Source organism: Theropithecus gelada, chromosome 1, assembly GCF_003255815.1.
Source record: "Theropithecus gelada isolate Dixy chromosome 1, Tgel_1.0, whole genome shotgun sequence".
NCBI classification, from domain to species: Eukaryota; Metazoa; Chordata; class Mammalia; order Primates; family Cercopithecidae; genus Theropithecus; species Theropithecus gelada.
In genome coordinates, this window is record NC_037668.1 from 93880898 (window position 1) to 93905252 (window position 24355).

General features: G+C 36.2%; 1 protein-coding gene across 5 annotated transcripts in view; it reads left to right on the forward strand.

The window, feature by feature from the left end:
- The window catches only part of PDE4B (phosphodiesterase 4B), a 586012-nt gene that overhangs the window by 246599 nt on the left and 315058 nt on the right, over window positions 1–24355 (forward strand). The window contains exon 2 of one of the 5 annotated variants that reach the window (XM_025388164.1): window positions 13097–13106. The exons of the other annotated variants lie outside the window; for them this stretch is intronic. Within the exon in view, the coding sequence (XP_025243949.1) occupies window positions 13097–13106 (10 nt within the window). The remainder of the gene's footprint in view (window positions 1–13096; window positions 13107–24355) is intronic. 5 annotated transcript variants of the gene reach the window in all.

The following is a 24355-nucleotide window of genomic DNA, read 5'->3' on the forward strand; positions in this document are numbered from 1 at the left end:
TGCAAGCTGTCAGTGGATCTACCATTCTGGGGTCTGGAAGATGGTGGCCCTCTTCTCACAGCTCAACTAGGCAGTGCCCTAGTAGGAACTCTGTGTGGGGGCTCCGACCCCACACTTCCCTTCTGCATTGCCCTAGCAGAGGTTCTCCATGAGGACCCCGCCCCTGCAGCAAACTTTTGCCTGGGCATGCAGGCATTTTCATACATCTTCTGAAATCTAGATGGAGGTTCCCAAATCTCAATTCTTGAATTCTGTGCACCTATGGGCTCAACACCAAGCGAAAGTTGCCAAAGCTTGGGGATTCCACCCTCTGAAGCCACAGCCTGAGCTATTTGTTGGCTCCTTTCAGCCAAGGCTGGAGTGACTGGGACACAGGGCACCAATTCCCTAGGCAACACACAGCATAGGGAACCCAGGCCTGGCCCACAAAACCACCTTTTCTTCCTAGGTCTCCAAGCCTGCGATGGGAAGGGCTGCTGTGAAGCTCTTTGATGTGGCCTAGAGACATTTTCCCCATGGTTTTGGGGATTAACATTAGGCTCCTTGCTACTTATGCAAATTTCTGCAGCCAGCTTGGATTTCGCCCCAGAAAATGGGTTTTTCTTTTCTATTGCATAGTCAGGTTGCAAATTTTCCAAACTTTTATGCTCTGCTTCCCTTGTAAAACTGAATGCCTTTAACAACACCCAAGTCACCTCTTGAATAGTTTGCTGCCTTAGAAATTTCTTCCATCAGATACCCTAAATCATCCCTCTTAGGTTCAAAGTTCCACAAATCTCTAGGGCAGGGGCAAAATGCCACCAGTCTTTTTGTTAAAACATAACAAGAGTCACCTTTGCTCCAGTTCCCAACAAGTTCCTCATCTCCATCTGAGACCACCTCAGCCTGAATTTTGTTGTCCATATTGCTATCAGTATTTTGGGCAAAGCCATTCTAGAAGTCTCTAGAAAGTTCCAAACTTTCCCACATTTTCCTGTCTTCTTCTGAGCCCTTCAAACTGTTCCCACCTCTGCCTGTTACCAGTTCCAAAGTCACTTTGACATGTTCGGATATCTTTTCAGCAACATCCCACTCTACTGGTACCAATTTACTGTATTAGTCCTTTTTCACACTGCTTATAAAGACATACCCAGACTGGGAAGGAAAAGAAGTTTATTTAGACTTACAGTTCCACATGGCTGTGGAGGCCTCAGAGTCATGGCAGGAGGTGAAAGGCACTTCTTACATGGTGGTGGCAAGAAAAAAAAATGAGGAAGAAGCAAAAGCAGAAACCTCTGATAAACGCATCAGATTTTTCATGAGACTTACTCACTATCACAAGGGTAGCATGGGAAAGACTGGCTCCTGTGATTCAATTACCTCTCCCTGGGTACCTCCCACAACACGTGGAAATTCTGGGAGATACAATTCAAGTTGAGATTTGGGTGGGGACACAGCCAAACCATATTAATACCTGATCAGATAGGAAGCTTGCTCTAAGTTGGTAGAATGTAATTTCATGCAAGAGAATTTGGGTTGAAACAGTTTGAGATAAATATGATTTGTATTACAAATATTTTAGAGTGAACTTTTTCAATTTGCCGTTATTAAAAATGTTTTACCTCACGCCTGTAATCCCAGCACTTTGGGAGGCTGAGGCAGGCGGATCACGAGGTCAGGAGATTGAGACCATCCTGGCTAACACAGTGAAACCCCGTCTCTACTAAAAATACAAAACATTAGCCGGGTGTGGTGGCGGGCTCCTGTAGTCCCAGCTACTCAGGAGGCTGAGGCAGGAGAATGGTGTGAACCCCTGAGGCGGAGCTTGCAGTGAGCTGAGATTGCGCCACTGCACTCCAGTCTGGGCGACAGAGCAAGACTCCGTCTCAAAAAACAAACAAACAAACAAACAAACAAACAAAAATATTTTACATAAAAATGAAAGATGAAGAGTCCATTGACTCTTTTTTCTTAAGCTAAAGTAGACAATACTAATATTAATTTATATATATTATGTATGAATGTTACTTTTACTTTTTGATATGAAATGCAAGTCATATGTTACTATAATAATAAGCACTACTGGCAAAGTTTCTTCTTAATTGTAATCTTTACAGCATAATGAATTCATCTTCCTACATCTAGACATGCAATAATGAAATATTTTAAATACTGAATTTAGGATCAATTTGATTTTATATACTCTTAAATTTGAAATAACCACTTTCAAATTTCTCACCAGTGATTATAGCAATAAATGATCTTTGCTTGTTATACAAAGGTATTTTCAAGCAATATTCCTTTTGTTGCTTACCCCAAATTACGAAGTCTAACTTCAGAAGTCTCAGATTAAGTGGGATAGTCAAGCATAGTGACAGAATTGGTATTTAAATCTGGACTTCTTCAATGCCTAATCTGTTGAGGGTTTTCTTATCATGAAGGGATGTTGGATTTTATTGAAGGCTTTTTCTGCATCTATTGGGATGACCATATGGTTTTGGGTTTTGATTCTGTTTATGGGGTGAATCACATTTATTTATTTGCATATGTTGAACCAACCTTGCATCCCAGGAATAAAGCTTAATTGATTGTGGTGAATTAACCTTTTGATGTGCTACTGGACCTGGTTTGCTAGTATTCTGTTGAGGATTTTTGCATCTATGTTCATCAAGGATATTGACCTGAAGTTTTTCACTGTGTCTTTGCCAGATTTTGGTACCAGGAAGATGCTGAATTTATAGAATGAGTTAGGGAGAAGCCCCTCCTCCTTGATTTTTTGAAAAGGCTTTAGTAGGATTGATATCAGTTCTCCTTGCATGTCTGATAGAATTTGACTGTGAAGCCATCTGTTCTGGGGCTTCTTTTGGTTGGTAGGTTTCGTAGTTTTTTTAATTACTGATTCAACTTTGAACTTTTTATTGTTCTGTTCAGGTTTTTGCTTTCTTCCTTGTTCAATCTACTATTTGACTCAGCAATCCATTACTGGGTATATATCCAAAGAAAAATAATTACATCAAAACACATATACACACATATGTTCATTACAGTGCTATTCACAATAGCAAAGACATGGAATCAACCTAGGTGCCCATCAACAGTGGATAGATTAAAGCAAATGTGGTACATATACAGCATGGTATACTATGCAGTCTTAAATAGAATGAAATCATGTCCTCTGCAGCAAACATGGATAGAGCTGGAGGCCATTATCATAAGTGACCTAATGCAAGAATAGAAACCCAAATACTGCATGTTCTCACTTATAAGTGGGGGCTAAGCATTTAATACTTATGAAAGTAAATACAGGAACAATAAACACTGGGGACCACTAGAAAAAGAAGGGAGGGAAGAGGGCATGGGCTGAAGAACCATCTGTTTGGTATTATGCTTTCTGCCTGGGTGACAGTCATTGGGACCCCAAGCCTCAACAACACACAATTTACCCATGTAACAAACCTTCATGTATATCCTTTAATCCACAATAAAAGTTGAAATTAATAAAACATAAAATAAAAGCACAAAAAAAAAAACCCCTGGACTTCTAATGCCAAAGACTACATTTCCAGGTATTTAAAGTAAATAGACTAAAATAATTGATTAGAGAATTTTAGGTGAGAGGAAAACACCCTTTTCTCTGCGGATTAATAAAAAACCAATTAATATTCTTTCTTTTTATTCTCACCTCTCATTCCTTTATAGAGAAGAGCAATGGAAAGAAGAAGGGAACAGGGAAACATGGTCAAGGAAGGAAAGTGATTCTCAATCAGGAGAAAAGGTAGCTCTCATTGGTGAAAATTTGGTGCAGTACAACAAAAATACAAAATCCAATTTACAAAAGATGAAATATTTCAGTGACCCATATATTTATTTTTCTGTGTTTATCTCCATGGGTTTGGGCTTTTTCCTTATTATTTCAGAATTGGGCTGTAGCCTGCAAGTAAATTAAAGAGCAATTGTTTTCATTTTAAATTATTGATTAGCTGTCTCTAAGGTTCATTTACTATTAATGCAGAGGTAGAATTGTGGTTTTTTCCTTACTCTTTAGTTCTTGATGAACCCCATATGGTTCTGGGGCTCACAGCTCTTCAAAAATTCAAGATTGTCATGGAAATACAATCAAGTTTTGAAAATCTAGATCAGTAGTTTTCAAAGTTTTTTCTCCTATCAACAATAGAAATATTTTTTTCTAGCTAAATTATAATCTGGACTCAAACTTTTAAATTGTGTTTAAGTGGAGCTGCTTGGCTTTTGTATTAGAAGGAAGGTTTCTCTGTGGCTCATTCAACTTTCCATCCTCTCCGGTGACCCCACAGGTGGCTCTTTCAAAGGTTGGGGCTCCTGTTGAACAGAATTTGAAGTACACTGAGATAGATGAAAAACAGATAGGATGTAGCTCAGCCTGAGTGCTAAGATAGAGCTGATCTGGGTTCAAACCATGAACCTCAACATCAACTAAGCTTGTTACCAACAGCAAGTAGCTAGACTTCTCTAATATCAGTTTCCTCCTCAGTATAAGTGGAGGGAAAATAATGCCCAACTCATAAAACTGTTTTGAGGATTGAAATAATGCATATAAAGTGTTTGGCCTGTATTGTTACTTGTGTCAGTTAATAATCTCTTCTGAGACATATTCTATAGTGATACAATGTTGGCAGTATGATGAAGCCATAGAGATAATGCTACTCAGAGTACATACTGCTTTCTTGATGACAGACCTGAATACTTCAAATTATAATCCTAGGAGGCTATAGTTTATGCTTTTTTTCCAACTCTAAGATTTGAATAAAGACATATTTAAAGTGTATCCATTTTGAATAATACATTTAAAGGGATACTTTATCCTCTAAGATGCCGCACTGGTGAAAATCCCTAGGATAATGTGTAATCTTCTTTGACAGTATGTACACCTAAAATAGTTTCACAAGTGTAAGATGGCAAATGTAATCTTTCCATGTGCAAATAGACTTTATTCCGTTGAGGATAGGGTCTCTAAAGCGGAGTTTTTTTTTTAATGCCATGGTATCATTTATCTAATTCTTTTTTTTTTTTTTTTTTTTTGAGACAGAGTCTCGCTCTGTTGCCCCGGCTGCCGTGCAGTGGCCGGATCTCAGCTCACTGCAAGCTCTGCCTCCCGGGTTTACGCCATTCTCATGCCTCAGCCTCCCGAGTAGCTGGGACTACAGGCGCCCACTACCTCGCCCGGCTAGTTTTTTGTATTTTTTAGTAGAGACGGGGTTCACCGTGTAGGCCAGGATGGTCTCGATCTCCTGACCTCGTGATCCGCCCGTCTTGGCCTCCCAAAGTGCTGGGATTACAGGCTTGAGCCACCGCGCCCGGCCCATTTATCTAGTTCTTAATAGGCAATCCATTTTGCTTTCTTTCTTCTCTCCCTCCCTTCCTTCTCTTCTTCCCTTGCTTCTACTTGGTGCCAAACACAGTGTTTTATTTATGATATTAAAAAGTAAAATGAGTGTGAAGCTGGCTGGTCACCCATTGTTTTGAATTAATAACTTAGAAAAAAAATATTTCAGTGGCCCATATATTTGTTTTTATGTGTTTATGCATGTGGTTTTGGGTTTTTTTTAAAGTGTCTTCCATCCCTAGAAGTCACTTTAATCACAAGACTCTCCAAGTAAACTTTTCAGCAAAAGCATCAGGTGAGAAGTCTGGGAGAAACCATTCTATAAAACAATATGAACAGAGTGGAGCAGTGAACACAGTGCACCCTTTCTTTCTCTGTCCTCCAAACCATCTTTCTTCTTATAGACTCCCTGCCATGTGTTGCCTGGCTCAGGTTCTCCTTGTTCATCCTGCCACATTAGCACTGGCTTCTTTGAGCTCTGCACTGAGTTCTGAGGTGGTGGCGCTTTATTCACTAGTAACTTCCAGGACCAGGGCATGCTATGCTCCAATAGATTGTGTAGATTAAAAGGTCTCTTCTTAAAAAATAATACATGCTGCTTGGAAATACGGACACTTAAATTTTATTTAGAATCTTACTTGGAATGTGTTAGTAGCCAGATAAAAGAGCAAGACTGACTCAGGAAAGAAGCCAGAGGAAGGGTAGGTGTGTCAAGCAAAAGCAGACAGCAGCACCAAATTGAAAAAAAAAAAAAAAAAAAAGAGAGGAGGAGGAGAAGGGGCTGAAGGTACATCTCTTTTTTCTTTTCTTTTTTTTTTTTTGTAATTTTTGCCTTAAGCTTTCCATTCAAATTATCTTGTTCTTCTTGGACTAGCTATTAATATTAGACTTATGAGTGATTAGCATTTCAAAGAGATAGAGACAAGGGATGATGATTCTGTGAGTCACCGACTCCATTGAATGACAGCTTGACTAACCCAATGACACACACAGTTCTCAGCCACACCCCTACCCTGAACGTGTCTTCTCAGAATTCTCTCCCTTAATCTTGATCTTTATGTTCTTCTTTCACTTTCCATTTTATGTCTCTTTTGCCTCTTGTAATGAATTCTGTTTTCCTAATCTTCCCCCTTACCCCTTTCAACGTCTGTGTATTCCTTTCTCCCTCTTTGTGAGTTCTCTCTCTCTTTTTCTCTAATATTTTGCATACCCTTAATTCTTATCTGCACAAGCCATGGATTTTGAATTACATGTTTGAAATATTAACTGCAGCTATTTAATAACGATTTACAACTCTAGGTTTCTGTTAAATAACAATTAAGTTGAAAGTTTAAAATTTCACATTTCACAGGAGAGGTTTTTTTGCTATGTAAGCCACTTCTTTGGACTTTAGGTCAGAATATTTAAGTAGAAAAATAACTATCAGTTCTAATTTAAGCTGTTATTTTAATGTTATAGACAGTAAATTTAAATTATTCATGGCATTATGGAATATTCCTGGGTTTCCTGATCCTCTAGTTTTAGGCTACAATGTTTCATGAACTAGCTTAACTACAAAACTGTTATCTAAAATCTATACCAAACATTAAAAGGGCAGAAAAGGGGAGAAGGCATCCAGACATTGAAAAATTCTGCAGAAACTTCAGCCTGGAAATGCATTGAACTCACACTCAACCTTTAATATTTTCCTTGCATTCTTTGAATGAACCTTGCTTTTTTGTTCAGAACCCTAGCATGTCTAGGAACTTACATTGCATGTGCTGAGTCTTGGAAGTGACCATATGTCCTTTTTATTTCTACCTCTATTTGGCTCTATCTGCTCTAGGCTTTTCCTCTCTGGTCGTAAAGTTTTTATCTTACCATTCAGTTTCTCCCAGAAAGCCTCTGAACCTGTCCAACTTTGTTATTTCTGTCTGCTCCCCAACTCCTTGATGGAAGTGTGGGTGGGGATAGGGGATTGTTTAAACTTTTCCCTTTTAGTTTATCATCTTATCTCCTTGCTCTGCCAGTATCAATATTCTCTCTGCTAGAGAGTAGCTTCCCAAAGTACTTGGGTCCCTTAGGGACGTCTCTGCATCCTAATCTTTCAGTACTTATCTGCGGTCCATTACTTACCCTCATTAAATACAGTTTGGATCATTTCCCAGAGTCAATGGCAAAAATAAAAAGAAATTTTTAGTTTAATTAAAGACTGGCACCATTTTTTAATTAATTTTTTTGACAAATGGTAATTGTGTGTATTTATGGGGTATAATGTGATGTTTTGACACATGTATACATTGTGGAATGATCGAATCAGGGTGATTAGCATATCCATTACCTCAAATATTTATTATTTCTCTGTAGTGAGAACACTTAAAACTCCTCTCTTTTAGCTATTCGGAAATATATTCTGAAATATCTGCTACATTATTATTAACTATAGTCATCTTCCTGTGCAATAGAACACCAGAACTTATTCCTCCTATCTAACTATAATTTTGTACTTATTGACCAACATTTCCCCTTTTCCTGTTCACCTCCAAACCCCTAGCCTCTGGTAACCACCATTCTCCTCTCTACTTCTATTAGTTTAACTTTTTTAGTTTCCATATATAAGTGAGATTATACAATGTTTGTCTCTCTGTGTCTGGCTTATTTCACTTAACATAATGTCCTCCAGGTTTATCCATGTTGTTGCAAATGACAGAATTTCCTGTTTTTGTAAAGGCTGAAAAGTATTCCATTGTGTGTGTGTGTGTGTGTGTGTGTGTGTGTGTGTTTAATCACGCTTTAAAATTATTCATCAGTTTATAGACAAAAGTTATTTCCATATCTTGGCTATAATAAATATTACTGCAATGAATATGGGAGTGTAGACCTCTCTTCGGCATACTAATTGTAATTCCTTTGTATGTACACCCAGTAGTGGGGATTGCTGGATAATATGGTAATTGTATTTTTACTTTTTTGAGAAACTTCCATAGTAGTTTCCAAAGTGGCTGTACTAATTTACAATAGCATCAATAATATAAAATCCTCCCCTTTTTTCCACATCCTTAACAATATTTGTTACCTTTCATCTTGATAACAGCCATTGTAACAGGGTGAAGTGATATGTCATTGTGGTTTTAATTTGCATTTTACTAATGACTAGAGATGTTAAGCATTATGAGCATTTGTATGTCTTCTTTTGAGAAATGTCTAAGTTCCTTGCCCATTTTTAAATAAAATTTTTTTCCTTGTTATTGAGTGGTTTGAGTTCCCTGTATATTTTGGATATTAGCCTCTTATCCAGCATATGATCTGCAAATATTTTCTCCTAATCTATGGGTTGTCTCTTTGCTCTCTGAACTGTTTTCTTTGCTGTGCAGAGCTTTCTGGTTTGATGCAATCCCATTTGTCTATGTTTGCTTTTATTGCCTGTGCTTTTGGGCTCATATCCAAGAAATTTCTGCCCAGATCAGTATCATGGGTATTTTCCCCTAAGTAATTTTGAGTAGTTTTACAGTTTCCAGTCTTATGTTTAAGTCTTTAATCTATTGTGTGAGTTTGTTCTTGTATTAGGGGTGAGATAGGAGTCCATTTTGGTTCTTCTGTATCTGGACTTCTGTTTTCTCAACAGCATTTATTGAAGTGACTGTCTTTTCCCATTGTGTGTCCCTAGTGCCTTTGTCAGAAATCAATTGACTATAGACATGTGGGTTTATTTGTGTGCTGTCTGTCTTATACCATTAGTCAATGTGTCTGTTTTTATGCCAATATCATGCTGCTTTGCTGTTTTCATTACTATGGCTTTGTATATTATTTTGAAATCCTATAGCATGACGACTCCAGGTTTGTCCTTTTTGGTCAACATTGCTTTGGCTATTTGGAGTCGTTTGTGGTTCCAAACAAATTTTAGAATTGTTTTATCTGGGCCAAGCATGGCGGCTCATGCCTGTAATCCCAACACTTTGGGAGGCCGATGCAGGCAGATCATGAGGTCAGGAGCTCGAGACCAGCCTGGCCAACATGGTGAAATCCCGTCTCTACTAAAAATATAAAAAATTATATTTTTATAATTTTTTGCATGGTGGCGTGCGCCTGTAGTCCCAACTACTCGGGAGGCTGAGGCAGGAGAATCACTTGAACCTGGGTGGTGGAGGTCGCAGTGAGCCGAGATCGTGCCACTGCACTCCAGCCTTGGTGACAGAGTAAGACTCTGTCTCAAAAAAAAGAGAAAGAAATTTTTCTATTTCTGTAAAGAATGACATTGGGATTTTGATAAAGATTGCATTGAAATTGTAGGTCACTTTGGGTAATACGGATCTTTTAAAAATATTAATTCTTCCAATCTATAAACATGGGATATCTTTTCATTTGTCATCAATGTTTTATAGTTTTCAGTGTACACGTCTTTCACTTTATTCATTAAATTTAGTCCTAAATACTTTAATTTTTTGATGCTATTATAAATGAGATTGTTTTATTTCTTTTTCAGACACTTTGTTGTTAGTGTATAGACATACCACTGATTTTTGTAGGTTGATTTATGTATCCTGTAACTTTACTGAATTTGTTTTTCAGTTCTAGCAGTTTTTTTGGTGGAGTCATTAGGATTTTCTTTATATAAGGTCATGTCAGCAAATGAAGAGGATTTTACTTCATTTCCTATTTTGATGCCTTTTATTTCTTTCTCTTATCTAATTGTTCTGGCTAGGACTTCGAGTACTATGTTGAAAATAGGTGATGAGAGTGGGCATCCTTGTCTTGTTCCTGATCTTAAAGGAAAAGCCTTCAGCTTGTTACCATTAAATATGATGCTAGGTATGAATATTGGCATCATTTTTAACAATAAAAATATTTTAAAAATTTTGTGTTGTGGCAAAAATTGGCTATGCAACATATTTTTATCATTTCATAAAAGATTATGGATCAAAAAAATATTAACGAAAATAAAAGAAAATATATTAAAATTTCCCTTATTATCTTTATTCAACTTAGGTTTAAATTATATGATAAATTAGAAATAGAAGATATTAACAAAATAAAAGGCTTTATAGCACTTTTGTAGAAATTTGAAAGGTTTGCAATAATTTGTATAGCGTAAAATTGGGGACAGTTTTCCATGAGGTCATAAGTACAGGATAGGAGGGCATTAAGGTGGTGGAATAAAATTGGTACATACTGATATGGGACATAATCACAGCAAAATGTGTGCAGGGGGTAGGATTCATTTATTTAGTCAGTCAGAGAGTCAATTATATATTTTACAAATTGTCTAGTTGCTGTTATTTTGTGCCAGTCATTGTACTAGGTTTTGGGGTTTCAGTGGTAAATAAAAACAGACAACATGAAGTATAACTATATAAGCATTCATTGAGTAATAATACAATGTTTACTGTGTTATTCAATGATTATGTATGTGTTTGGCAGGAAGAAAACTGAAACCATAGAACCACATAGCTGGAGATCTTGTTATGCAGAGTGTAGAATCAGAGATTTCCATGATGAAATGATACTGAATTAAAGTGGAAGCAAAGAGAACATTCTTTTTGTTTTATTTTAAGATTGGCAACCCTCAGCATTCTTAAAGTTCAAAGGGAAGGATTCAGTACCTACGGAATAGTGGAAAATATGGAGGGAAAAAAGATATCTGCAAGATATCTGAGATGGTAGAAATAGGAAATGAAGTTGCAGGATTTTGTGGCAGGGAGGTGGGTCACAGTTTGGTGCTTTTCTTAAGACAGGAAAAAATACTTGCGATTGTTTTGTAAATAGGCTCTTGAACAGGGAGGAAACTGGTGAAGGTATTGCTTTAAGAATGGTGGCAATAGATTGTTGAGCGATTGGAATAGTTTAAGAGTGAAAGACCAGGTCAGGTGGAAGGTAGCTGCATCTAAGCAGGCATTGAGTAATAAGGTCATGAATTGAGATAGCTTAATGTCCATGTGAAAATTATCTTCTATGCTTTCTGTTTTTGTGACATCTTTTCACTCCTTTTTTCTTTTAAACAAAATGCAGTTGTGTGTATCTCGGAAGTCCTATTCAGTAAAAATTTTCCCTATTCTCTCAGGAAGAGTTTTATTGCAACTCCCCCAGAATCCCACAGAATCTGATTTCTACCTCTTAGTGCACATTCTATGAAACAATTAATTATTTATATTCTTGTTACCTGAATAAAACTGATAATTTCTCATGGGCTTAGAGAGTTATTTATTTTTATAGCATACACAAGACAGAATTTGGAAAATATTGGACACACAATTAGATATTGTTATTGATTGACTGAGTGCCTAGATGAAGATAGTCAACATTTGCATTTTTTACATTTTCCACAGGTAGCCTGCCTTGTTGCTTTTCTTCTTAGTGTATCTCTAAGTGAAAGACTTCATAACTTGGAAAATACCAGTACCTACATTGTTGAAATCAATTGCTTACCTAAAGCAGACAGATTGGTTTCTTTTCAGGACACAGCGAATTAGTGGTAACTGATTTATCTAGCAGTGTTATTTTTCAGTTTCAGAATAATATATACCAAAATACGTTGTGTTTTCCCATTCTTAGTGGGTGTTCTAAGAGGTTCACCAACAACGTTGTTTACTTCTCTCTTTCTCTCTTACTTTCTCTCATATCTCTATATATCTATAATCTTTCTATCTATCCACTGATCTATAATCACATGTACATACATATATGTACGCCAAAGCCAGATAAACATGGATTTAAATCGTGTTGGCTTCATTTAACTGTGACTCAGAAATGTCACACAGTCACTGAGCCTCAGTTTCTGCATCTGAAAATGGTAAATAATTTCTCTTGTCTTGCGGACTTTAAGACAGGATTAGAAATAACATCTTGTGAAGTGTTTAATAATTGGTACACAATTCACAGTGGCTATTATTTTGGTATATATTTTACAGTACTGGTTATGTAGTTGTATATAGGCATAAATGATTATTGGTATTCGTAACTGACAATGTATTCTGATCAATTTTGATGGACAACTGAGAGAAAACTCTGTGGTTTCAGATTCTGCCCCTTTACAAATGGATAATTGGGAGGAAGAAGCTGGGATTCTGCATTCCTCTCTCTCCATCAGCATCCAAACTGAAACCTTCATGATGGAGGACAGGATGGATTCTCCTGTTAGAGAAGATAGTTGCACCATCTGAACACTGGTTGCTCTTAGGATTCTATGTTTATCTTTTAACTTTTTCAATGAGGGCCACCGTTGTATTGGCAGAAAGAGTGCTTTTTGATATGGTTATGTATATGCCCAACTCCTAATGCATAAACCTGTTAGTAGAGCACATTCAGGATACTCAGGACACTACTATTGAATAAAGAAACAATAACCCTATTTTATTTAGAGGAACCACCTCAAAGTCTCTGGCAGTGATGCTCAATTCTCTCCCCTTCCTAACCCACAAGGAAGAAGGCGGCTGGAGGCACCTTCTTCCTTTCTTTGGGAGTGGGAAGAAAATACATGTTTCTTCCCACTCCCAAAGAGAAAGGCTATGCAGTGGGAGTAGGCTGGATGTTACAATTCTTTGCTCCATTAGGGGATTAAAATGACAGGTGACACTTCTCTTTTATAAGCCAGGCACCTAGGAAAAAAAGGTTGCTTGTTTTGGGTTTGCTTTATAATAAGAAGAATATGCTGAAGCACAGGTAGTTAGAAAATAAAAGTTGGGTAAGAGGTTTGATGAAAGGCTGGGAATAAAAGTAGTTGCATTTTTAGTACAGCATGAAAATGTAATCCTACAATGTTTGAGATTGTCTTGGATGCAGTTTTAAAGAAGTGACTTTGCTCAGGAAATGAAGAATCAAGGAGAGTAAAGGTAAAGAAAGTATTTGCAATTTGGTACCAGGTTTAGAGAAGACCTCAAGTGTTATAGTATAGAGGCCATTTGGAAAGTCAACCCTTAGCCTAAAGTATGGAGAAAGAGGAGGGAGAGGAGGGCTTTTAAAAGGAAGTAGGAAAGACAAAATCATATCTTACTCACTTGATAATTTTGCCTAAAATCTGATGGGACTGATTTTAGCTTAGTGGTCCCATCATTTTAAAAACGTTTCAGCCCATCTTTTCTGAAATTGGTAAGATTGGAAGTGGATAGCAGCTGGGTGTGTCTTCAAATGATTTGTTGCTGAACAGAATAATTCCTTTTCTAGAACTAATGCAAACTAAGGTGTTGTATACAGGTGGAGTAGGATGGTGATAGTTATTTACTGGGCAAAAATGCTAAGCAAAGTAGCTTAGAAAGTATAATGGCCCAAAGATAAACTGTTGCCTTACTTCCTGCTTGGTGAAATATTGTTTATTAAGACTCAGTTCATAGTTGGCTTCTGTTTTTTCTTCTGCCATCCAGTACTGAAAGATGTGCAAAAATGTTCCAGCATTTGCTCAATGATCAAATGGTCACTTTCTTTGTATTGACAATCTCTCTTGATGTTAGTTTGTTCCACATGTCATCCAAGGCCGACAATTGTTATACTAGCCTCAAGGTTTTCGTCATTACAACTTCCTGACTTCTCTCCTTCTTTCTCTTTTTCCAACTTAAGACCCAGGTGTATAGAACCACTTGCAACTTCTACAACATACCATCTTTGCTTACGCTGTACCCAGTGGTTGAAACATTTTAACTTACTTCATCACTTGCCTCACCCTCCTGAATTTTCAAGACACGGCTCAATGTCCTATAGGAAGCATGGCCAGTTGCAGGATGAAGTCAAAGAAAACTGTCTCTGCTATGTGCTCCAGTTAGATTTCTGTGCTTTGTAACAGCATTAATCACAACATATAGCACGTCATTTTTCTGCTTCTCTTTCTGGGTCATGAATAACCTGAGGCAGAAGAATCTATTTTACTTTTGCTTTGAAATACACACGCGCGCACACACACACACACACACACACACACTCTTACACACAGAATACCTAATGTATGATTCAACATAATATCTGGCTTAGTAGGTCATCAGTAGGTTCAAAGAATAAATGAATATATGAATTGCAAGTGTTTTACATAATGGATATATAATAAGTAACTGTTAAATGTTTTCAAAGGAGATACTTTTCTTGAAGAAAATAAACTTCTTGATTCAATTTTTATTACAAAAGTTTAAAGATATATTTAATGAGCCATTTTCAAAGGAAATGCCATAAGTGGAGGTTATTAATTATTCACTAATTCCTTTTCAACCAACTTACCAACTTCAGGTGACTGTTTTCCCCAAATCAAATAATTGTTAAAATTATTTGTATAGCTGTTAAAGTGATTGATACAACTTAAATTTAAATAGAAGAAAAGTGTTTTAATAGTAACATTTTCAGCCCCAAGATAGCATGTTTTCCTCATGTGTTTTCCAAAGAAAAGAAGCTAGATTACTGTGACTTAATTTATAATATATTTAAACACTGATGGATAAAAAAATAATGAAGTGTTTATTTACCAAAAAAGTAAATTTGAGGTCCAGTATATCTTAATATACTGATTTATTGCTTATGCAATGTATAATATTAATTATGTACAACTGCATTATACAACACACATAATGGCAGTAATTACATTCGTGTGTCTGAAATACATTTTTGAATGAGTTATTTATTTATTTAATTCGAGGGACAGAACAATAAGTTAAAAGAAAGTATAAGGCATGGCCAGAGCTGGGAGATAGCTGAGGAAAATAGTGGAGTCAGCTAGCACTCAAACTCTTACTTCCTTGCTTAATACCTCTGAAAGCTTGATAAGTTACTTAACCTTCCTAACTCCCCTTTTCCTAATCTGGTACAGGTTGATAATGTTACCTCGTTCAAATTATGTAGAGATTTGAAAAAGATAATATAGGGAAAGCACTCGATCCAGTTTTCAGCATAAAACAAGCTCTCCATAAAGCATCATTTCTCTTTTAAGGATATTGTCCTTAAGGCAGTGTGTTGCAGAGGTTTTGAGTCAAGCAGTCTGGATTTAATAAGATGTTTCCCTGGCATTCAAAAGTTTTTGATCTGTTAAAGGTAGAAAAATTTTTATTAAAAAGACTAACTATTTTGTATTAGCCAAAAGTAGATATAATTGTTGTTAATGTAAGAATAGATTTGGTGTATTACTTAAAAATTTTTGACTCTCCAATATCTTTCAAATTTCCAACACCAATAGTAATACAAGCCCCAGTAAGCAGTGAATCAAATTGGAACTGTACTTCTGCAATGGTGTAGTTCTTTGCAGTGCAATCTGTTATGTTAACTCGTTTTTTACTGTATGAAATTCATGTGTTCTTTTCATAAACCTGGGATTATAAAAAGTCTAATGTGATGTGTGAGTTTAAAACTATGAATCCAGCTTTAGGGAGGTCTCGTTAAGGAAAAAGGGGACAGACAGATCCGTGTGCTTACTGTGTGTTATAGTGCCTACTGAATGCTTTTGGAATAAAAAGATGAGTAAGTTTGAGCCTTTTAACAGTAGCTACTTAGAGCCCTTAGAAGGAGGAAAGGAAATTACAGAATACCTCTTTGAATTTTTGACCAGTTATAAATTTTTTTAAAAAGTGAAATAAAGAAGTCAACTAATTGGATTTGCTTTGCTAGTTCAGTCAATCTGTGTTGAATCTTTGAGCAGAACTGGTTGAGCAGCTTACATGACAGCTCTCCAAGTAAATGGAAAATTTCCCAAGCTCATGCTGGTTAGGAAACAGAAGGCCTCTTTGAAAGCAGTGCAGAACTCAGCAGTTTGGGTTTCATTGAACTGGCTTAGTGGTTTCAACTTATATAACTTCCATATGGAAAGTTAAGGGGAACATGGAAACCAAACCCTCTTATTGTACCACCTGAGAGCAGCTGCTCTTTCGGGGGTTTCTGGTACATTGCCTAGGACCCTGGAGATCTTTTATTTTTCCTAAAAATCTGGAATTCTGTCCAAAGACCAACAAAACCATGAAAGTCAAACTTATGCAAACTAATTTCTAATGGCAGTGAGAGGAGGAAATCTAGTTTAATCTTCTTTTTAAAGTGCATGAGCACTTGGAACTGGTTCACCTCCAGTCAGCAAAGGGTCCAGAGAGAACCAACACCAAACAGGCAACACCATTGTGTTCTGTAGTAAATCATGGATGGTGAAATAATTTTGTTTTTCTTTTGAAATAGTCTAGAGGCAAATGAGAATATTAGGCTGAACGTTGTAAATTACAGACAGCTAGGAACCATCATTGGTAAAGACTAAAGATCCAATTTGGAAAATAAAACAAACAAACAAACAAATTATGTCTCACTTGGTTATGGGAGGACATTGAGAATCACTGAAAGTCTGTCAAGTATTATACTAAACGTATTATATGTGCTTTGTCATCCAATTTTTTATCACTTCTGTGGGTGGGAATTATTTCAACTTAATTTTAGCTTCTGAAGAAACTGACATAGAGACGGAATGTGTTTCTAAAGGACTGAAAAGGGATGAATTTAGGATCGAATCCCGCGTGTGTCTCTACCTTTTTTAAATAAATCACACTCCATTTTGATGTGTTTATAATATTTCTTTTAGGGATATGAATTTACAAATGGTAAGAGTGGGTTGAACCATTCTTAAAATACTGATAGTTTAATAAAAAATATTGTAAAAATCTTTACATGCCTAAAATTGATTACTCCTCTGCGAAAGTTTCTACATGGTTGAATTTGTGTGGCCGAATGAAAAGACATATGTTTTAGAAGAGAAAAGTAATGAATGATTTGATGATTGTGCAGTGTTTTTATCCAGTGATTTAGAACTCAGCTTGTTTGAATTGCTTTAGCAGGTGGATCACAAGCGGTATATTTTTTTAAGTAAATGTTTAAAACATTGGCTATATCTTTAATTAGAGAAAAGTCTCTGGACTCACAATGAGCAGAGGAATTTGAGAAAATTAGTGTAGTTAAAACTCAGATGTCCAGCAAGGTTATATTATATTTCTTTTGTGCTTCATAAGATGTGAATAAGATTTTCCAAATAATTAGGACTGAATGTTAACTCTATAAGAGAAAGATTTTATTTTTAGAAATTTGAATAAGAATCTCCCTTTAAAATCCACATTTCCATGCCATATGTGATCATTTTATGAGTAAAATTTTATCTTTCCTAGAATCCAAGAGCATTATTATAAACATCAGCTACTGAGTTATTCTGTTAACTGCCATTGATACAATTTTTATGAAATACAAACTTTAGTAACAACTGGTCCTAGATTTAAAAAAAACAGAAACAAAAATTCTCCATTTATTTGTAATAATGACATATTTTTAAGTCCTCTATAACTGGAATAAAATAACCAATCACTATATGTATCTGATCCACCTGCATTTTCATTCTAACCGCATGATGAGGGTCAAACTCCTGCTCAATGCATGATCTTTGTCATGAGGTGGAGCTTACCAGGACTTATGACTGTTTACAAACTGACCTTTTTCTCCTTTGACTCCTATCTTTTTCTTTGTGTATGTACTGCTGAAGTAAGCATTCTCCTTTGACTCTTTCTTTTCATTTTATTATTATTTTTTCAATTTTTATTTTCAATTCTCTGTGGGCACTCCCTTCATTTTAGAATCTCAAAGTAGCACTTAGTCACCAAATGTCTGTTTCTTCTGTTTTGAAGTCTAATCTAACTCCTCTGGCTCCCCTGAGCTAATGCTGATTCCTAAAGAGAAGGTGCCCTTAACTCAAAGTTAGAAATATAATCAAAGTCCCTAAGTTTTCTCAAATATCTCCTTCTAGCATGTCTTTCTGAACAGAGTCTTATCAGAAATTTCTCCTGCAAAAATACTTTCCTGGCTTGTACCTCCTAATTGTATTCAAGAATGTAGCAGGAAGTTCATGAAGCATCGATGAAGTGTCTATTACATGGAAGATACTCTTAGGTGCTACACACACAAAGATGGCTAAGATGCATGCTCATCCCCCAAGATGCCCATGTTAAAGTGGGGGGCAGGGACATAAAGATGTAATATATATAGATGATTGTGAAAGGATATATATGAGATTCAATCAAAGAAAATATGTTCTTGAAAAGCAAATCTCCAAGCATGTTTAAGAGTCTAAGATTATGGGAATGAACGTGATAGGCAGTGGGCTGAAAGATGTGCAAATGAATGCTGTGTTCTAGGAACCACATATAGTTAAATAATGCTAAGCATAGAAGTGAGAGAGATGGGGAGTGGAAGGAGAGCAGTCTGTAAGGGTGAGAACCATATCACGAATGAGACCATGGTAGGGAATCAGACTTGATTTTACACATGATGGAGTACTTTTGGAGTGTGTTTATTTTAGATGAATTATTCTGTAGTGACTGTAGAAGAGATATTTGAAAGGGGCAACACTGGAGGCAGGAAAACCAGTTAGGAAGTGATTGTTAGTCAACTAAGCTGGATAGGATGAAGCTTTAGACTGGGTCCATAGTGACAGAGATGGAGGAGAGAAAATTTAGAGAAATATTTATTAAATGTACATGACATGGAGAGTTCTAAATGTTTACATTGAGCTGCAGGAACAGATACAGATTTTGTGGGGCCTGAAAAGAAAGTAAAATTATTAATTCAAAAGCAGGTATAAAAGTAAATATTTATTTAAAATGAGAGAATAAATCACAAGGTTACACACTTTGATAAAATGACAAGCCACAAACCTCACAAAATTGAGAAAAAAAATGTATTTTATATAAGCACAAAATCAATATTTCTTCAGTTCAACTTCCCTTTAGCCATATTCCAAAACTATCTGTACTGATTCTAGTATCTCCCAACATGAAGAAATATGACAGAGATAAAATCAGAATTCAAAGAGAATCAGGAACGAGCAAGATACATCCCAGAACCTTTGTTCCTGGTGGTAAATTAAGCAATCATGTCTGGTCAAAGTCAGTGCTTGTTATTTCTTATCTGCATAAAATATTTTCCATTTTAAACCAAGAAGACTCTGAATTATCTGGAATTACATGTTTTTGGCCATAAGAGGGGAATAATGACTGTAATCATTAACAGTAAGGAGTGAGGGAGGCTATTCAATGAGGAAAGAAATGTGTAACATTGCTTCACTTAGGAACATTATCCCCCTCTGCTATTCTTTCTTTTAGTGCCTTCCTGAATAGAATATCCTCCAATATTCAGATACAATGGGCTCTAGCATGCTCTTTAAGAACCAACAGTCTTGAAATCTATAATGAGTCAATGCAGATAAACTTTTCTGAACTTTAATTTGATTTTTATCTAGTTTGATATTTATCTAATTTGATATCTATGCACAGAAACAAGATAGCAAAACTAAGAATAAATAGGATTTTATAAATTGTTTTATTTAAAGAATAGCAAATATTAACTTTGGAGTATTAATTCCTGTGATTTTCTTGATATTTGTAAGACAACCAGTGATTCCTGCAAGAAATGTGGCAAGACGGGTGAAACATGCCATCTATTAAGCTTTCTGTTCTTTCTTTGAGAGACAGCACAGCATAGGGGTTAAGTGCAGGAACCACAGAGTTTGACTGATTTAGTTGGACTCCAGGCTGCTTACTGGTTATGTTCTACTTAACCTTTATTTGCCTCAGTTTCTTCATCTGTTAAATAGGGATAAAATGACACCTACCTTACTGGGTTATCGAGTGAATTATAGGTGTTAATATATGAAAATATCTTAGAAGCAATGCCTGGCACTTTAAATAAGCATTATATAGGTAGCTGTTATTGTTGTTATCCAAAGAGAAGGAAGCATAGTTTTCCTTAGACTAGCCTAGAAGTCCCTGTACCACTGAGTCAGTCAGATTTCCAAACTTTATTCCTAGCTACTATACCAGGTATGCTGAGCTCCAGCCCAGTGTTGCTCAAAGTGTGTTCCATATGGATGTTCTGAGATAATTTGTTATGCCCAGTAAGTGTAGAGCTGAATTAAATATTTTAGAGGTGACAGAAAGTTCCATATAGTTTTTCATGCTTTAGACTCATAACTCGAAGGCCATATGGATGGTCTCTGAAGATGATGGGGCAATATCCTTTCTATCTGTTACCTTGAGCTTTCACTGAACATGACAATAATTGATTATGCTAAGACTTTGGCCTTTCCGACTTTTGTGGTGTAAGTTCAGACCCTTTGAAGAAGCAGTTCATAAATGCCAATTAAATAAATTTCACCCCAACATTAGCTGTGCTGTCCTGCCAAGGGAAGTGTTGCTTGTTTACTTAGCACTTGTGTCTTGTTAATACTGGTGATGGCCATCTGTGGGTATGAAGGGCTAACGGCTGTTAAGTGACAGACCAATCATTTCCACAGGGCATGCATATACATTCTTTCTTTGGATGCTGTCTAGAGTTTGTCCTTGGCAGACCATTGGCATTTTCAGACTTGCTTCCAGTATCCTCTTGTATGTGTTGCCTCACAGTAACTTGTCACTTCACTCAAGCAGAAAGCTCACAGTTCTCTCCTTGCTGTACCTATTGTACTAGCCTCTGAATGCAATGTTTTGGTGACTGCCATTATCACTTCCTTTGGCTTTTGATCACTAAACTTCCATTATCCAGGCATCACTTGTATTTATGAGTAAACTTTTCCTGTGGCACCACCCCCATACTCCAAGGCTTGTAGATGAGCCATTTCCTGACAGCTAAGGAGCAATCAACTCCACTGTCCTCCTACATAATAATGAATAATCTTTTCTGCAGTCAATAAAACAGGCTCCCACGATCATATCCTTTTATGACTTGGGGATGCTGGTGAAGAATCTTGACCAGATATTATTTGATTTGGGAGAATAGAGCAATGTAAGTGTGGCATTCAATATGCTTTAAAATAATTATCTGAAAGGTGTAACTTTCATGCTAAACATGATTTACGATACAAAGAAAGTAGGAGAAATAAACCATGGAACTCATGGGCATTTAGTGATAAAACGAGTAAGATAATTGTCTAATCTGCCTCCTTTATTTTATAGTTGTGGATGCTGGAGCCCAGTAGAGTTGACTTGCTCAAGGGCACATAGTTAAGGAGCAGTGGAGATGCTGGAATAGTCTTCTGATTCACAGCCCGTTGCTCTTCATTCTCAGATGTTTTATAACTGATAATATCTTCGAAAATATCTAAGTATCTGTGGTTGGGAGGCTGCTTGAGATCACTTCCTTTTCACTGATAGGTCAGAGGACACACAAGAAGTCCGCTCTTAACATATCAGTAAGTCAGTGATGGATGAAATGAAGGGGTAAGTGTAGACGCCTCCATTTTTAAGTTACATTGTTGAGGAGAGGGGAAGAAATGCTCAACAAATTAGCTCTCTGTCTTTCTTCAATCTGTCTGCTATGATTTATCCAGTAATGTATTGGCCCCCTGAACTTGGTGCTTTTACATCTAGTACATTTCCATATCTTACATTTGAGTTAAAATTTAAATATTCATTACTTGTTATTCCGAGAGTGGAAAGATCATAAGCCTAGAATAAGGAGATTAGGTTCTACTCTAAATTCCACTGTGAACCTGAATCCCAATCATGAAAAAGTCACTACTCTTTGCCTCAGTTTCTTCACATGTAAAATTGAGGTGCTGCTTTAAATAGCATCATCTAAAATTCGTTTCAGATATTGTGAATGGAAAAGCAACAATCTCTGAATGTTACAACTGTCAGGTCAGTTACCCTCATGGATTTCATACATTTCCCATGCCTGGTTGTTGGCAGAGGGACAAGAGTGGGAGTGTGGTATCTGTGTTAGTATTGCCAGCTGACGGGCTTTAAAACAGGAGTAGTATGGTTTGAGTAACAAAAATACCTTCTTAGGGTGCCTCACCAAATAATAGACGGTGCTGAAGAGAGTATCTAAGTAAGAGACCCGGCTATTTCTGGAGGTTTTTCAACTAGACCCACATTTAATATTTAAAAACCCGAAAACTCATATAATTAACATGTAACTTATTTGTATTAAAATTAGTATGCTGACATGATATTTTCTAAAACTGGACCACATATGCATGGATTTCCTAAATAATCCTTCAAGAGAATAGAGCAGGAAACGAAGTGATATGCCCATTTGCAGTGTGGTATGGGGCTTCCTGAATGTATAAATATGGAAGGCAGCAAGGTAGGGCTGGATACCAGTAATGCCAATAACTTAATTTCAGCATTTCAACTACTGTGTACATCCTCAAAATGCCTTTCACTTTAATTTTGTATAAATACAAATTGGATCCTGGGTTACCTTTTGCTTTAGATATGAAAAAAATGTATTTACGTTTCCCACACAACTGCTAGGAATTAAAGTAGTGTGCAAACTCCACACAAATAAATAATACATTTAAAACTGTTTCCAGAAGAATAATTTGAAAACAAAGTAGTTTTGGCACATAGGCAACAAAAAGTCCCTTTTACCTGGGTTTCTTTGATTCAGAGATTAAGCATATGGATTTATGGAGACAGATTACGTCCTCAACAAATTAAACAATACAGGATATACATTGTTGTCTCATGTAATATGAGGAAACTTTAAAATTTGTTTCCATGAATTCTATGTTCAATTGGAAATATATGTTCAATTGAGTATCAGTAGAAAAATCTATTGTTTTTACTAATGACTCAGCTGCTTAAATGATCTATTGTATCGGCGGCCAGTGGCAGGAAGGAGGCTCTGTGCAGTATTGTTGTAACCATGACATTAGTGACATCATTTAGCAGAAATAGAATTTGGGACATTTGGAAAACAAAGCAGTGGCCTCTTGGCTCAACTTTGTGAGAACCTAATAAATTCTAAGAAAGTATAACGGACAGTGTTCATTTCTCCATGTATATTTAGTGATATTATATATAGGCACACACACACAACTATATACATATTTTATTTAAATTTACCTACTAATGTATGAGATTCAAAATGCCCTATAGACTTTGGGAAGAATGTTAATCTTGTATTGCAAAGCCATGCTCTACTTTAAAAGCAATGCCATCAGATATACAGCATACTCAACAGGGCCAAGAAAACATGTAATGTTGATTCTGTTCTGAGATACACCTTTGTTAAAAAGAATGCCTTCAGTTTTTCCGGTCTGACTAAAAATGATGAAAGGGAGGGTATCCTGCATGGCTGTGTTAGAGCATCAAGGTATTGGAGATCCGTAAAGGAACATCATCGTTACTGTAGAAACTAATGCTGCTCCTGCCATGGACATACAAAGGACAGACTGAAAAATGAGGAGGGGAAAAGCAATGGGAGGAAGAGGTGCCATGAAATGAGAATAAAGAAACTACACAGAAAGGACCGAATTAAGAAAAGAACAGCCTGCGGCAGAGTGGGGAATATAGACACTGAAAATTCCCATTGGAAATGTAAAAAACTGGATCACCACTTGGGTGGGTTCAAAGAAATGATGACTTTTCTATTTTTAATAGTTAAATTTTCTCTAAAGTATATGTATTTTTTTGCCTTTAGAACACCTTTTTGAATCCTGAAGTCTCTCTTAAAAATTAAATTTGAAAGAAAACAAAATAAGTAAAAGTATTGAAGTTTGTGATAGACAATGTATTTGAATACTGAGTATTAGAATCTGTGACAAGCCACTTGACCTCACCTTAAAATAGGGAAACTAATAGCAACCTCATGATTATTGGGTCAGTATAGGAGAAAACCAAATTCAAACCCTGCTCCATGGAGTGAACATGTCTATTTTGGGGAGAAGATTAGGAAATGGAATCTGGGAATATAAATTATTCAGTTTAGTATTTCAGAATGAAGAGAAAAGAGAAGATTTCTTTTCCTTTATTCCTCTCTCTGAAAAAGAATGATTTGTTCATGTTTGAAGACTGTGAACAGAGGTAGAAAACATTTATTATATCCATGTAAATATATAATTAGATGACAGTTTACGAAGTGAATGAATAGATGCTATTAAAATGCTACTTTTGACCTTCAAAAGTGTCTCAAATAGGTTTGATATTATTTAGTTATTTGCTAATTTGGATAAATTGCAGAGCAAAATTTTATATCTAGAATAGAAGATATAATATCTTTCTATAACATTTGATATGTTTTCTGGAAATGTTTACTTGTAGATTATTATCACTC